Source organism: Rousettus aegyptiacus, unplaced genomic scaffold (genome assembly GCF_014176215.1).
Source record: "Rousettus aegyptiacus isolate mRouAeg1 unplaced genomic scaffold, mRouAeg1.p scaffold_m13_p_8, whole genome shotgun sequence".
Taxonomy (NCBI): Eukaryota; Metazoa; Chordata; class Mammalia; order Chiroptera; family Pteropodidae; genus Rousettus; species Rousettus aegyptiacus.
In genome coordinates this window covers 109761420-109778077 of record NW_023416311.1, presented here as the reverse complement: position 1 = coordinate 109778077, position 16658 = coordinate 109761420, and the positions used below count along the sequence as shown (strand labels likewise).

Here is a 16658-nt window from a genome sequence, read left to right as displayed (position 1 = left end):
CCGGCAGTGGCAAATCCACGAAGATCGTTCGCTCCTGAAATGCTGCTGAAATAAATATGCGGCGTCTGGAACTTCCGGCACCCTTCCCCAGGCATCTCCTTTCATCCAGGTAGGCAGGCACCGCGGGATCCTGCGGGATTCTGAAATCACGACGGGACGTGGCGGCCCGTGGCGGCCGTACCCCGTAAGCACGGGCGCTGCGTGCCATCGCGGTCATCCTGTGTGACCCCGGCTTTCCCTGTCTTTGTCCCCTACTTAACACTTACTCCAGATTAAGCAAAACTCGGCATATTGTTCTCCAACCCCCGCCCTTTCTGCATACTTGAAGGAATGTGTATGCCTGGGCTCTCTGGTTGTCTGATTTGTCTGTCGAAGGGGGACATGCAGAGACTAGATAACAGCCTCCGCTGAACCCCGTGTCAGGGATTCTGGGAAAACGCCTGGGCTCCGAGGCGCTGGGGCACGGCCATGCTCAGGGCCTCCACACGGCCGCCCTGCCCCGCGGCGGCGTGGGACGACCTCGTGGCGTCTGCTCCACGACCCGTCTGTGCGGTCACATCCCTCCAGGCCCCGTGGGATTCCCCAGGGCAGAGTCCCGGGGCAGAGAGGCGGCTGAACCAGCTCCCTGCCTAAAACGCAAGTGTGCAGGACACTGGAGGCCACCTATCACCACGGCCACGCGAAATGATGGCTCCAGCGAGACCGCCACCTTCCTCGCCCGAGCGGCCTGGCGGTGGACCTGGGGAGGGCTGCACAGACGGCTTCTGGAGTCTGGAGAGGCAGTGTGGCCGCTGGGGAGTGCTTCGGTCAGGACACTGCCTTTTCTCTTTGAATGTCTGTTCCCGGATTAATTCATTGATGCGGGTATGTGGCGCTTCAGTAAGAACGCATCGGAAGTGCCGTCCACCGGGAGAGCTGACCAGAGTGGATCCTGCAGTGCTCTGGATTCATTGCACATAAAATCTCTCTCTCTTTTTTTTGATGTTGTTGTTCCAGCTTTGTTTCCTCCGATGTTAGTTCTTTCCTTAGAGTTGCTTTTTCTCAAACGTTTGGTGGACTTTGACTCTCCATGCGGGCACCCGAGGAGAGGCGGGGTCTGAGTTCCTGGCCTCCCACGGTGGGGGGTGAGGGGCATGCAGCCGCAGGAGGCCAGTCTGAGTGAGCTGCTCCCAGTTCATCCCGGGGCTCCTGCTGCTCCCATCTTCCGGTGCTGCCGATCGCCGCACAGCCAGGATCGTCTTGGTGACTATCCGAAGTCCCCGTCCCGACCCTTATCTCCCTCACTCCGAAACAGCTCCCCGCCCCGACGCTGCGGCTTCCCTGAGTTACTTCCTCTGACCATCCGCTCCCATCCGCTCTGGTCTTCCGGGGATCCCTGCAAATGTCACGTCCGCTGATGAACCTCTTTCTTGTTTTCTAGCAGTTACGCCGATGGGAGTGTAAAATGGCACGATTTGGAAGAAACCCCAGAGAAGGGAAAGCGCATCCAGAAAGATTCATCCCCGATATTCAAAACAGGAAGCAACACGAATGCCCCTCGACAGGAAGATGGAGCAACAGAGCGCAGTTCATTGATGCAGTGGACACGTCTGATCAATAAATACAAACTCCGGACGACCACGTGACGTGCTGGCTCTCACCGCGAGATCATGTATTGATTACACATTGATCGACAGAAGTCAGATATCGAAGCACACGTACTGTGTAATTCCACCGACATGAATTTCAAAAACAAGCAAAGCTCATTTACGGTAAGAGAAATCAGGACAGAGGGTGCGTCTGCTGGGGATGTGGGGTGAGCTTGACTGGAGGGAACATGGGGAACTTTCTGGAGCGATGGAAAGATCATGATTGAGTGTGAATTACACAGCTGCACACACCGAGGTGTGCAAGTAAGTCCTGTGCACTCTGCTCTATGCAAATTAATTCTCTATTTAAAATCATTTTGGAAATAAGATACTATTTTTGAGTACCATTTGCAAAGTTCATTTTAATTATATATTTTAAAGCTGACAGGAGCGCAATAAGACATTTACTGTCTTATACTCTTGATAAGGCAAAAAGCAAAAAGGTTCAAAGGATCCCATTATATTCTAATGCTTTGAAAATGCATAAGATAAATATAATACACGTTCTCAGTTTCAACTAATTATAATATTTCACTCAGCACCCCTCAGCTGCGCCAGGAAGCAGAAGTGACTTTCCTTTCTCAGAATGCTCTATTAGGACCTTTATTTAGACCTGATGTTTAAGGTAGCATCGAATAGAGACACCACCTTGACACACAATATCAGCTTGTCATGTCACACTTCCACATGACCAGAAAGCAACTGTCTTTGCCTCCGGCAAGGATGAAAAGGACCGGGCGCCCGAGATGACTATCTCTGGAAATCTCTTTAGGACCAAGTAGTTTCTTCCTCAGGAAAGAATGCATGACTCAGTTCATCACTCGAGCATTCCTGCAAAAGCTCCAGAAAATCTATATTCCGTAATTACAGGAGCCACCTCGGGTCCTTTCTTCGGTGCTCAAAAAGCTAAGTACAGCCCCAGAGGGACCGCGCGGAGCTTGCCACGGTGACAGTGCCCCCGGCCCTCTAAGAAGTCCGCTCGCTGGCCCGGCCTGCGGTCGGGCTGGACGCCGTGGCTCTGATTTCGAGGCCGCGAATTAACGAAGGCGTCACGATGGTGGCGCGCCCGCTCCTGGCGGTGGCCGCGGTGACAGCGGAGGGAAGGGGCGCGCAGGGCGGTGTCCCCGCAGCCCTTCGGGCACGCGTGGCTGCTGCGAGCTCCGCCCCGCCCCCCAGCCCCGGCAGGCGGCCGCTGCAGGGCGGGAGGTCAGGAGTGGGTCTGACCACGAGGCGACTGTCCAGCAGCTGTCGCCTTGGGCGCAGCCACCGGTCCTGTGCTAATCCCCACCTGTGGGTCCCTACGATGAGGGACAGCCGGGGCCACGCTCCGGGGGCCGAGCGGCTGCCGCCCTGGGCGCCAGCGGGAAGGCGCGGGTCGCGCGGCTGCTGGCCGCAGTGACAGCCCGCGGGACCATGATAGCCCCCGCGACGGGGACACAGCTCGAGAAGAGTCGGCGTGGGCAGGACACGCCGTGGTGGCCCAAAAGCCTGCCACGGCCCTCAGAGCTGCAGGGCCGGCACGGCTGAGACGCAGCCCCAAAATCTGGCTCTCGAGGTTGCGGGATCCAACGTGCATCGGACTCGCAGGTTTGCCCCGCGTCTGGTGAGCTGGAGCCTCGATCGTAAACGAGCAGCGCCGGACCGCTGCCATGAGGACTCCTGGGGTGACTCGGAGCTCCGGGAACGACAGCCCTACGGCCCCACGGCCCCGGGGGTGTCCGCGCCTGCAGGCGTGGGGTCCCGTCTCACCCGAGCGCCAGCAGCAGCCTCGCTCCGCCCGGGACCCCGGCCCACCTACCCAAGGCAGGCGGGGTTCAGGGCCGGCCCCGCCGTCCACCACCAAACCGGGGCCTGGCTCGCCCATGGGGCGAATGCCACGCCTGCCCCAGCGGGAGAGAGCTTAAAGGAACCGCCGGACGGCGTCACTTACCCTGGCGGAGGCGGCGTCCCAGGCGGAAGGGCCGGCTGGGGACACCTGGCAAGGCCTGCGCGGACGCGTGGCCTGGAGGCCTTCGCTTCGCTGCTTCACTCCCTTAAGCTGAACCAGCTCCAGGTTGCTGAGCAAAGTGCACACGGCGGAGAGATCCCTAACCGGCCGCTGCGCCCGGCCCCCGGGCCAGCGTAAGAGGCGGCCTGCCGTCTGGCCGCGCGCGCCCGCACCTGGCGGGACCCGGGCTCTGTGCCCGGCTGCAAGGGATTCTGGGAAGGCGAGCTCCCGCCTTCGAGGAGGTGGGGTCTTCAGGAGCCTTGTTGGTTATCTATCAGCTGCATAATAAATCGTCCCCAAACGTGGCGGCCTAAAGGGACAGCGTTCCTGCTTATCTCTCACAGTTTCTTGGCGTGGGGCACTCGGTCAGGAGGTCCACTGTAGGGACAAGGATTCTGCCCTTGCTCGCCACGTCGGGGGTCTCAGCCGGAAGCCTCAAAGGCTGCGGCCAGAATCCTGGAGCGCCAGTTCGCTCACATGGGTGGTGGGTGCTGCTGGCTATCTGCCAAGACCTCTGCTGGGCTGAGGGCCGGACGCCCTTCACCCGAACCCCCACGCGGTGCGGGGCTTCCATGCAACCTGGCGGCGGGGTCCCCCAGACAAGCACCCTGAGAGAAAGCACGCAGAGCCTGCTTATTTTTTTTCTTGTAGGACCCAGCTCAGAAGTGACGTGGCTTCATTGCGTCCTCCTTCCCCACCCATCAAAGCACTCACAGCCCCGCCCGCCTAGACTCAGCAGGAGGGACCCCGGAGCCCACCTTTCTCTGGGAAGAGCGGCGGTCAGTAGTAAGCAGAGTGTGTGGGGTGGGACCCACATGTCAGCCTGGCCAGCTTCGGGAAAGCCCATCCGCCATGGGAGGGAAGCCCTCCAAACACGTGGCTGGTGCATTAAGTGCTAGCGGACGAAAAGCAGAGGTCCTTCAGCACCCATCGCAGAAGGGCGGCGCTTGCTCCATACCCCGCCCTCTTCCCCGCCCCCCGCGCTCCCACTCCTCACCCCGCAAAGCCCTGCGGAACGTGGCGCCCTGAGGTGAGCCTGAACAAGGCACCAGGACCAGCAGCCAAGCTCCCTCTCCCGCCGCGTCCTGACTTTGGGCAACGTCCTAACTGCTGTGGCTACCGGTGTCTGTGCTATAAGATGAAAGATTGAGTTTTAATTAAATTAAAAAAACAAAACCAAAAACGTATGTGCCCATCGAGCGCCTTGAGCAAGTGCTGAGGTGAGTATGGAGCATTCTTTGATGTTATATAATATATAGGAAGATGTAGTATACAGGAACGTCACCGCGTATTATATATTATGCATATACTATGTATTACATATGCATGTGTATGGGAAGGCATTTGAGATATGGCAAGCGTCATCTAAGTGCTAGCTTTCATGATCAATAAACGAATGACGTAATAGGTCGTGTGGCCTGGTGATATCAGAGGTCCACGCTATGCTGCCTGGCATTAATTCTTCTAGCAGAAAAGTGTTTCATTTTGTTTTTAATTTTGACACTGATCTTAACACCTTAGCTCAAGGGAGTAAATGTGTGTGAATCAGAGGCAGGCTACTTCGAGGTGATCTGGCTGATGCCTTGGCAACTCTATGAGAGTGGGGTGCATGCAGACATAGGACCAGCTGAAGAAATGGGGTGCAGTCCTCTGAGGCAAAGAATAAATAGGCAAACTCCAGTTCTGCAACTCTTTATAAAAACTGCTGCTGGAGACCGCCAGCGGCCTCGGGAACCACTGATTCGAATGCTCACGGGAGAACCTGGCAGGGACAGTGCACTTCCCCAGCGATGACGACCCGACCCTGACAACCAGTGTGTCCGCCTTGCTTCCTTTCTTGGTAGACTGGCCCGAGCCCTCTCTGCAGACATTCCCTAACCATTCCCCCACACCCGCCCCGTAACTACCTGTGAACGGAGGAGCCAGAAAGCCACGCTCGCCCTTGGAGATCAATCCAACTCTCCCCATGTTGCAAATTTAACCTTCAATAAGCTAATTTTTTAAGTTTGCTAACAATTTTTTTTTCATTATAGCTGCAATATATTCCTCTTCAAAATATTTGAAAAACAAATAGAAGAGAATAACTATAGAAACAAAATGTTACCCATTCGCATTGCTGGGCTGGGTAGGTATCCATTCATTGAAGTGGAACTTTCTAGAACCTTCTGGGATAGAAGGAAGGGGATTTACAAACTACACGGCCTTCTCCCCGCTTTGCCCTTCCGTCCCGTCACAGAAGCCAGTGTTTGCATCCACGGACTGGAGAACTGAGGAGGGAGGAAGGTGAGAATACGAACCTGTATTAGCATCATAACCGTTACCGTTTAACGTTTTTCTTCTAGTCGTTTTTTGTACCTGCGATTTTATGTGTTGTAGCTGCAGCGTAGATATGAGTTGTGCTCTGTCTTCTCACTTAAAATTATTATGTTGAGCATAAATATTTACATTTGGCTATATAATCATTATAACTACAATGTTACCGCTACATAATACACCCTCAGGTGGATTCAGTATAATTTAGTTAACACTTTCCCTCCGGTTGTAACTTTAGGTTGTTTCTGATTTTTGACCAACATTTGGCTTTAGCCCTTTAAGGAGCGGATCGGAGAGGCTGTGTGACAGGAGATGATGAGATGGCCACCACCTCCTGCATCTGCCCATCCTGCTTTCGCCTCTTGTCCCAGCATCAGCATTAATTGTAATCCTTTCAATCTCCAAAAAAAAAAAAAAAAAAAATCGCATTCAGACAGTAAAGTATACGCTCATGGTAGGAATAATTCCAGTGAAAATTAAAGGCCTCGCAGACAGCCTGAGGTCCCCGCTCAGCCACTCCCAAACCACACCCTATGAGATCCTGAGCCCTGCCCAAGGTCAGCTGGTTCTCTGGTGCTGACAATCATGCCAGCGGAGCCTTTCTCACCTCCACCGGGGGCACCGGAGCTGAGAGACTTAGCGGGTCACAGACTCGGCAGGGCATGGTGCCCTCCGGAGCAAGCCAGTCAGCCGCGGGCCCGGGGCCTGGAGGTACGGGGGGCCAGGTCGGAGCATGTGGTGCAGTGGGGCCCGCTGCCGAGCCTCCTGAGAATGCAGTTTCTTCACCAATAAAAAGGGCCAGATGACACCGGAGGGTCTCCTGTGGCCGGGAAATGATAAAACCTGCAATGCCCGCCCATCCCGCCCATGTCACCTTTCGACCTTCGCATAACCCCACAGGTTAAAGGAGCCCACAGCGCCTAACAGACAGCGCCGTCTCCCTTCTCAACCTATCGTCAGGCGGCAGAGCTGAACCAGGCAGAGGCACCAGAACAGCCCGGGAGACCGGCAGGAATACACCTTTAGTGGGCGGCGGCTTAGAACCCGTCTCCAGCTGCTGGTCTTGCCTGGGCCACTGTGCTGCTCCATGCCGCCCACTTGAAAACAGCCTCCATGGAAATGCACCTTCGCGTAGGGTCACCTCTCCAGGGGACGGCACTCCAGGGTGCAGCCACTTCCTGCTCACCTGCCAGGCTTGCGAGGATTGTGCTGGGTGGCACCTGGCTCTCCTGGGAGACAAGCCCAGAAGAGGGAACCCCAGACCCGCTCTAGTATCCACTGTGGCCTGAAAAGAGTTATTTTTTTCCACAATGAAAATAATGATTTGGAGAAAGAGAACATGATAAAGACGACTTTTAAAAAATCATGGCTGCATCAGAAATGAACACGCTCCACTGAACCCGGAGTCTTTCCAAGTTGGAAGCCCAACCGGAAACAGCGGCGAAGTTTAAAGTCTGAGCCATTTACGTTTACCGGGTAGCGTTACCTACATGTCAGCGGTCAGCTCCGCCTCGCGCGGTTGCCGGCCTTGGCCAGACACACCAGCCCGCGCAGGGCGGCGCGCTCCGCGCACACGCCGAAGCGTCACCCGCTCCCGGGTCTTCCAGCTTCTGAGGCTCGGCGCAGGCTTTTTGCTCGGAATGTCCACAGATAAAAATAAGTTTCAAGGGTGAAAAGCGGAAAGTGCGGGGAGGCGTCCAGGTTGAGGGAGGCGCCCCTCCCCTCCCAAGGAGGTCAGGAGGTCAGCCGCTGGGACCGAGGTCCCCGGGGGCCGAGGGGGCCTGCGGGGACGCTCGCCTCGCGCGCTGAGCGCCCTCGGACGCCCGCGTTGCGCGCGTTTCCCCGCGGCCGTTCGGAAACGGGTCGGAAGCCGGCAGTACAGGGCAGTCCCGTCCTCCCGAGCGCAGGGACCCTCCCGAGTGGCGGGCCGGAGGGCGGCGGCCGGCGCGCAGGGGTGAATTCGCGTGACGCCGCCCTTCGGTCGCGACTCAGGGGACTTTAGGAGGTTCGCGGTGGGCACGATTTCCGCATCCTCCTCCCCGGCCCTTAGTCTTTGATCGGTCTTTACGAGAGCGTCCCCGCCGCGGGTCCCCCGGCCCTGGCCCCTGCTGGCCCGGGACTGCCGCGCGGGACATCAGGCTCCCTGTGGTCCCGGGGGATCAACCACGAGGTTGCCGTCCACGCTCCCCCGCATCCCTCCCCCTCCGGGGGGTCCTAACGAGGTTAAGTGACGCCGGGGACCCGGGCTGGGGGTGCGCGGCGAGCCCGGACCGCGCGCAGAAGGACCGGAGCCTGTGCGGCCGCCGCGCGCCGCCCCCGCCCCCGCCCCGGGTCTGCCCGCGGGTGGGCTCCCGCGCGGAGCCCCCGCAGCCCGGGCCCGGGCCCGGCGCGCGCCGCTGGCTCCCCCCAGCGGCCGAGCGCTGTCGCCGCGGGAGCGGGGCGGCTCGGCGCAGGCCGGCCCGCGGCTCCGCCCCGCGCCCCCTCCCGCCGGCGGGGCCGCCCCTCCGCGCCGCGCGCCGCTCAGACGGAGCAGCCGCCTCTGCAATGTCAGCAGCCGCAGCGGCCGGGGCCCCGCGGTAGCCGCCAGCGCCGCACGGCCCGGCGGGCGCGCACGGCGCGAGCCCGCGGCCCCCGCACCGCCTCCCGGGCTCTGCGCGCGGCTCTGCGCGCCCCGGCGCGGCGCTCGGACTCCAGGCCAGCTCGGCTGCGGCCGCGCACAAAGGACCGCGGACAGCGGGCTCCGGGGGCCGGCCGGGGCCGGCCAGCCACGCCGCGTCCCCTCCACGCCTCCGCTCGCAGGGCGGCCGGAGCCGGAGCCGGAGCCGGAGCGGGCCCCGTCCTATGACAGCGGCGCCACCGCGGCCGGCGAGCGCGCTTGCTGCCCGCGCCGCGGAGCCTCGGCCGCCGGCGCCCGCGGTGGCCCGCGCCGCGCGCCGCTGAGGAGTCGCCCGTCGCCGCCGCCCCGCGCCCCGGCTTTCGGGCTCCGGGGGCAGGAGCCGAGCGCAGTCCCCCGCCGGCGCCGAGCCTAAAATGGCCACGCTGCTCCGCAAAATCGGGCTCATCCGCCTGCACAACCGGGACACCGAGGACCCCAAGCACCACCACAACCACCGCGGCGCCGGCGGCCAGCAGAGCGCGTCGCTGCGCGGCAAGGGCGGCGCCAAGAGCGGCGGCCACAAGCCGCCGCCGCAGCACCCGCCCGGGGGCGCGGGCGACGCCAGCCCCGGGCCCGGCAAGGGCAAGGGCCGGCGCGCGCCGGAGCCGGCCCCGCGCGACAAGCCGCCGCAGCCGGCGGCCGGGGCGGCGGGCGCGGCGGGCTCCGCGGGCCCCCGCGAGCGCGCGGCGGGCGCCAGGCGGGGCCGGGCCCGGCGGCGGCGGCCGCGCCGGCCGGCGGCAGCCTGGTGCCCGCGGCGCGCCAGCAGCACTGCACGCAGGTGCGCAGCCGGCGGCTCATGAAGGAGCTGCAGGACATCGCGCGCCTCAGCGACCGCTTCATCTCCGTGGAGCTGGTGGACGAGAGCCTCTTCGACTGGAACGTGAAGCTGCACCAGGTGGACAAGGACTCGGTCCTGTGGCAGGACATGAAGGAGACCAACACGGAGTTCATCCTGCTCAACCTCACCTTCCCCGACAACTTCCCCTTCTCGCCGCCCTTCATGCGGGTGCTGAGCCCGCGCCTGGAGAACGGCTACGTGCTGGACGGCGGCGCCATCTGCATGGAGCTGCTCACGCCGCGCGGCTGGTCCAGCGCCTACACCGTGGAGGCCGTCATGCGCCAGTTCGCCGCCAGCCTGGTCAAGGGCCAGGTAAGCGGGGAGGCGCCGGGCCGGCCGCTCGAGCGCGCGGGGCTCTTTCGAAACCGGCCTCCGTGGGGAGACGCTCCCCGAGCCTGTGCTGCTTTCCCCGGAGCGTCGTCTCCCTTCCCTCCTGTTCCGTCTCGTCCCTCCGGCCCCCCGCCCGGTCTCCGCCGGTCTCCCGCGGGCTCACTCTCTGCTGGCCTCCCCAGAATTCGCGCCGCCCTGCGCTCCCCTTTTCCTGCTCTCGGCCGCCGCGCGCCGTGAGCCCCCCTCCCTGCTCTCCTGTATCCATCCCCCCACCAGGCCCTCCGCGTCCCTCAGACCTCCCCGCTACCCCTCTGTTCCTCAGCCCCTTCTCCCCGCCATCCACTCCCTTTCCAGCCCTCCGCCATCTCCCCCTGTCTCCCCTTCCCTCCTTCCCCCAGCCTCCCAATCTCCCCCACTTCCTCTCCCCTGCCTTTCCCATGCCCCCCTCATCTGCTTCTCCCCATCTGCTGTCCCCACAATCTCCATGAAGGTGGAACTTTATGTGTACCTCGGGATCCACCTGTCCAACCTGGTTTATAACCGCCCCCCACCACACACAGGTTTCCCCCGCGGTGTCTCAGGTGGGGTGCTCTGCAGGTGGGGTGCTCTGCAGGTGGGGTGCTCTGCGGGTGGGGTGCCCTGCGGGTGGGGTGCCCTGCAGAGGGCCGGCCACTGCTGGTGGATCCACCCCACCGGCTCCACTTCCTTTTCCCAGAGCAGCACCCAGTGCAGAGGTGAAAATGTCGCTTTTGAGAAATGTCTCCGGAGAGGCAGAGGTGTAGTGTGTGACAAGGCCAGACTCCCTCAAAGAAAATGTCTGGTACCTGCCGCTTCCAGGACCTTCACCTCTGGGGTAGATGTTCAAGGTCTCTCGCAGACCTGTTTCTTCCTCTGGTTTCCTCCTGCCCCCGGGGGTTAAATCCTGCCTGCATCAGGGCTAAGCAGTTTTCACTAAGTACCGAGGTGAGGGATGAGTTTGAGTCTCCTCGCCTAATGGCACCAGATGGTGGCTTTACCAAGAAGAAATCTCGGGGCACCAGAGAGCAGGGAATGAAAGAATCTTCTGAAATATGTCCCCACCTGGCTGCGGCCGGGGGCACGAGGGTTTTGTCTTCCCAAGTTAGGTGCCTCGACCCTGTTCGAGTTGGCTGGTGTTGTCCTGAACCTCTATCAAACATTATTTAATACAATTATATTTAAATGGGCATCTTTTAGATTCATGAAGAATCATTGTTTTGCTTAGAAGACCCTGAATGACTTCGATCTGCCCTTTCTATAGCTGGCGTATCAGAAGCGATCGGTCGGTCTCCTGTCCCCTGCCTCTGTCCCTTTCACTGCGGGATCTTTCACACTAATCAAATAATTCTCGTTCTGCCAATTTCACTCAGGTCAGAGCCCCTGGGATACCAAGCAAATAGCATCCTACCTCCGCTGGAGGAGGGCTCTTAATTCTGACCGAAGCCCGTTGTGACCAAGCAGCTGGTCTACCTCTGCTGGGGTGTAGGTTCCGCTGATTGCTTCAGTTCGGAGCAGGATGGATGTGACATGTGTGGAAAGACATCCATAACTGAGCAGGGCCGAACACTTTCACGCCCGGGGTTCATCCCCAGTCTCTCGGCTCCACGCTGGCTCTGCCGTAAGGCGACTGGATCAGCACGAGCCGCAGGGGTGGGAGGGGGCCTGTTATTTATTTTTCAAACAGGATTTGTACGAACGCTGTGGAAGAATATTCTGCAGAGATGCCTTTATTTGTTCGCGAACTCCTTGCTAATCAGAACTCTGTAGAGCAGTCTCTTCGCTTCTTTCATTCATCACAGTGAAGATGACTTTGGGGACCCGGGGAAGAGGAATGTCACTTTACCTAGAATCACAGAATCATAACATTTAAGACCTGGAAGAGATTCCAGGGGCGACCTGGACCACAGTCTGCGTTTTAAAAGATCTCTAATGAGAAATAAGGAAGTTAAAGAAAAAAAAAAAAGAGAGAGAGATGTCTTAGTAAATCATTTTCCACGTTTCTGTGAATGCGATGAATAACATTTCTGTTTGTGCCCATGGACTTCTATTAAGATAGGCAGGTCCTTGTGTGTGTAGTCCTTTTCTTTGTAATCGTAACTGAGTTTTGCATACAGCTTGCAAGTTAGAGACTTCAGTGTTGAATGTAATTATCAACATTTTTATTTATTAATTCCAAAATCTTACCTCACTGAACTCAGGGCCCTCCACCTAGCATATTGGTTTTATTACCAATTCTAAAATCTGGTGCATAAATATCTGAAAATGAAGGTGAGAACTCGGCAAGTTATTAAAATACCAATCCATTGTGTTTGCATTTTTAATGCTGGCTTCGACGTCCAAAAGAGAGTAACGTAGGATACACATAAACTATTTGAAATGCCACGTAAGAATCGGAGAAATCGGTCATCAGCGCTTCGGGGTTCTAAGCGTGTTTCGGGGGGCCCGAGCGTCTCTGCGCCTTTCCTGCTCACGTGAATCCCCTGTCTACACAGTGCATGTGGTAGGTACTGTTCTTACCAGGAGACGCCCATAGCTGAGGATCATGGGCTTTGGGAAAGCGTTCAGAATGCCTCTTTAGGTATCAAAGGGAACCAGGACTGCCACCGAACCAGGAGTCACGAGGAAGAGTCCTTGCATTCTAGTACATTCCTCCGTCTGTTGGCAGTTCTTGTTAGGATTTGTTTTTCTGAGTGACCAAGTCAGAAAAGCTGCTTTTCCTCGTCCTCACTCAGCTTAACTTTCTGAATTGAGAAGATACCGCGTTGAATTTGTTTCTATACCGTTAGGGGAATCGTAAAATAACTTTAAGGGTCTCGTTGGTAATGTCATGAAAAGATGATCTGCTTTATTATTTTGCGTACTAAGTAAGAAGTCGGGGTTTATCGCAGGACATGATCAGTTCAGTCGTTTCCCGAGGCCCTTACTTGCCTCTCTGGCCCACGTCGGGTGAGCTGTCTCTGGTGAGCTGCTCTACAGAGTGGGGTCGCTTTCACTCAAATCAGCATACATTCCTTCCGTGCCGTATTCTGCGTGGAGACAGCGATACAGCTGCCGTTTGTCTGCTGTCCGTGGCCAAGGCCTCTTTTGAGTAAGCAAAGGTATTTTAGGAGACTCTTCAGTCCTCTGCTATTGGATGAAAAGCCCCGTGCTTTAAAGATGAACTGGTGACAGTGGCCAAAGCCGAGGCCATTGTTTCTGCCCTTTGTCGTGTGCTGAGCCTGCAGAAGGCAGTCCATGCTTCCCATGCAGGGTTTTCACACCCGAAAGCGCTAAGAGGTGACTCCTGTCTCTGAAGGCAGTTGCCACGTTTGCACGGTACCGGCACCTAGCAGGCAGTCTGAGATCGAAAGCCACGTTGGCAGAGATGACAGAGGACAGACAGGCTCCGTGAACCCAGACGGACTAGCCCCGAAGTAGGCGGGCTCTGCCCGGACGTGCCTGGTGCTCGCCGGCTCGCCCTCCAGGTGGGGGGCCCGGGATGACTGGGTGACCGGACACCCTGTGCTTGTGGTTGTGTGAGCAGAAGGGTCTCCGAAAGCCACGTGAGGGAGCACTAACTCAGTTCTGTTTCCACATCTGCTCACCTCTAGATCGTCCCTTTTTAATTAACTAGACGTAGCCAGGGAGAGGTGACAGATGGCACTTAAAAGACAGTCCCCGACTCCTCCTCCGTCCCCTCAGAGCCAACCACATCCCTGGACCCGCCGTGACGATGATGTCGAGGATGCTAATAGTGACAGCGGCGGCGGTGGCAGCTAACGTGCACTGTGCATCTGGGCCAGCTAGCCACGCGGGCGGCGTCACCTCAGCGGTCACTGTGCGGGCGAGGGGGCCGCACGCAGCTCCCCGCCTTCGGGGCGGTGCACGCAGCGCCCTGTCGTGGTGCCAGCAGTGAGTGACAGTGCCCTGAGGACAGCCCCCTCCGGCCACCGCAGTCAGGACTGGCGGAGTCGAGCCCGGGCCATCCACACACCTGGCTGTCGCCGGGGAGTGGTCTGAATTGTGACCCGCGTGACAGGCTTTTGTGTACACAGAAAAGAGAACGCAGCCAGCCGTCAGCAGAAGACCGAGGACAAGAGCCCCGAGACCTCCTCAGAGGTTAGCGCTCGAAGTCCTGTTGGCGGGCGGTGCCGGGGCGGTCCCGTCTGCCCGCCACTCTGGCTCCTGGGGCTCGAGCAAAGGAGACTGGCGGACGTGGTGGCCGTTGGTCAGGATGTGATAAGGACGTGAAGGGTCAGCTCCGGCAACAACACGCAGCTCTGACGCTGAATGTCGGCCGTGGCAGGACCTGCACGTGGGCGCCGCTGAGTCACGTGCGTGACACACGCGCGCGAACACATGAACACACATGCACGTGCACACACAAACACATACATGCATGTGCACATGAACACGCATGCACGCAGGTGCGCATGAACACATGCAAGTGCACACATGCACGTGCACACATGCATGCACGAACACATACACACATGCACGCACGGACACGTACATGCACACACATACACCCATGAACACATGTGTGCGCACACGCACATGGACACACATGTGCGCACACACATGCGCACGTGAGCGCACAGGCATGCGTGGGCGCATGCATGCACACGAAGGCGCACATGTGTGCGCAGGCACATGTGTGCATGCATGTACACAGCTGTGTGCACATGCAGGGCATGCGTGTACGCGCATGCACATGAGTGCGCACACATGCTGACACACGCACATGTGTGTGCTCATGCATTGCACATATGCATGCCAGGCACGCACATGCACACAGGCACACACAGGCACAAGGATGCGCACCCACACACACACACAGCTTTCTTCAGGACGTCTTCCAAATATGAGGCTTGAAAACAGCATTTTATTTATGACTGAAAAATCTCCAGGTCTTTTCCAAAAATGTGGCGGAGCTGGGCACTGCTTTGGGTTCTAAGCTGTCATGCCCGGCACCTACCACCTTGGTCTGCCAGGGCTGCTGACCAGGCACCGGATCCGGCCTTCGCAGAAGAGACGGGGCGTCTCGCAGCCCCGGGGGCCAGACACCCTGGTCAGGGGGCCGCGCCAGGGCCGGTTCCTCCCGAGGCTGCGAGGACACCGTCCCAGGCCTCCGCTTGGCTGGAAGGTGGCCGGCTTCCCCTCACGCCATCTTCCTTCTGTTCATGTCTGTGTCCTCTCTTCTCGGGAGCACTCGGTCATCGGGATTGAGGGGCCCACCCACCCTCAGCACTCGGCTGAACTCGACCGTCTCCAAATACAGCCGCACCCTGAGGTGCTGGGGGTAGGACGCCAACAAGAATTTCATAGGGACACGATGCACCCCACGACTAGCCCGGACAGGGACCCCTTAACCAGCCCGTCCTCCCGGTCCTCGCGAGGCTGTGCTAGTAACGGGAGCGAAGGCAGTCGCGGGAGCACAGGGCCACCGGGGAAGGCTCGGCAAGGCCAGCCTCGAGCCCGTCCTGGACCAGCGAGAGGGCGGCCCCATCAGGGGGCGGCGGGGAGGACCCGGGGCGGGAACGCGGGTGCTCAGCCGGGGGAGAGGGTTCTGCCCGTCGCCGTGTGCTTTGTCCTGTGCCACATGCAGGTGGCGGGGGGGTGGGGGGTGGGGATTTACCCACCAGACGATTCTGCAGCTTGAGGTCTCCAAGCGCTGGACTGTTCAGAGAAAAAAACAGCTCGTTCTGATACCAAGTAGGGCAGACAGGAGGACGCAGACAGGGCGCTGCACCCTAAAAATAGCCCCATGCCAGCGCGGCGTCCCCACCACCCTGCTCCCTGGCGCCGCGCTCCTCCTGGGGCGGACGGGGCAGTTAATAATAGTGCGGCTGGCTTTGCCCTGAGTCGCCGGCGTTTGAGAATCTGCACTTGCGAGAAGAGGATGTCACCGTGTTCCCGTGTGCTCTGCTGCTTTATCCGAGGGATGCGAGAGGCTGGTTTTCTTTCTCGGAGACTGCGTAGTGTTCGTGGGGAGGGGTGTTTGTCTTTAATGGAAGGTGCCAACGTGGACGATGAGTCCAAGTCTGTTTTGAAGTCCGAGACCCACAACCGACGTGCCCTTTCTCGCCCCCGGAAGGAGGAGTGTTTGGGTGCAGACAGCCTCGGGTACCACACTGGGGATGGCTGACTTTTTCTTTTTAAAGCAGCCCCTAGTAGTGGGTTCTCTGAGCCACATTTCCGATCTCCTAAATCCTGGTTTGTGCTGCGTTGACAAGGGCCTGGGGAGGGAGAGAGCCACGGGGGCAGGCGGAACTCCTGCACTCTCTACCAGCGGTTCTCTGCCTCGGTGATGAATCGCATGCCCTGGGGAGTGTTCACGTTACTGTTTCGGTGCCAGGGCCCAAACCCTCGGAGACTCAGGCTTCCTGGTGGAGGCTTCTCGAAAAAGCTCCTTTGTGATTCTACTGAGAGGCCTGGGTTGAAAAAGCGACCCTGGACCGGTAGTGGCTTAGCGTTTCCAGGCCCAGTCGTCCGGGGTGCATCCTCTCCTCCCCCCACCGCAGCTACAGGGTGGCAGGGGGCCCTGGGTGGTGATGGGTGGACGCGAACCCCCCCGCCCCGCCCCGGCCTCTTCCCCTCCACCTGGATGGTCTCGCTGTCCTCCATCCACCCTGACGGAGGCCCCTTTAAGCCGTACTGTCAAAACATGAGTCCTTGCTCCCTGGGCGGCTTCGGTAGACCAAGGTGGGGGTGCGTGAACCTTGAGAAGGACGTGTGCTTGAGACAGGTCACTCACCCCCAGACACAGCCGAGAGTGCTCGGCCGCAGGCCGCCCGAGCCGCGGAGAGCCAGTGCGCTCGGCCAGGTGTCAAGTGCCTGCCGTGTGCCGGGCACTTGCTGGGCACACAGCAGCGAAGAAGGGACCCGCGGATAGCCTGCCACGGAGAG

At 59.2% G+C, this 16658-nt stretch overlaps 1 protein-coding gene across 1 annotated transcript in view; it reads left to right on the top strand.

The window, feature by feature from the left end:
- Positions 1 to 8480: 8480 nt before the first annotated feature.
- UBE2QL1 (ubiquitin conjugating enzyme E2 Q family like 1) overlaps positions 8481 to 16658 on the top strand; it is a 39446-nt gene continuing 31268 nt past the window's right edge. Inside the window, 2 exon segments of the mRNA XM_016160988.2 lie at positions 8481 to 9280; positions 9283 to 9734. Coding sequence (XP_016016474.2) covers positions 8959 to 9280; positions 9283 to 9734 — 774 coding nt within the window. The 5' untranslated portion in view covers positions 8481 to 8958.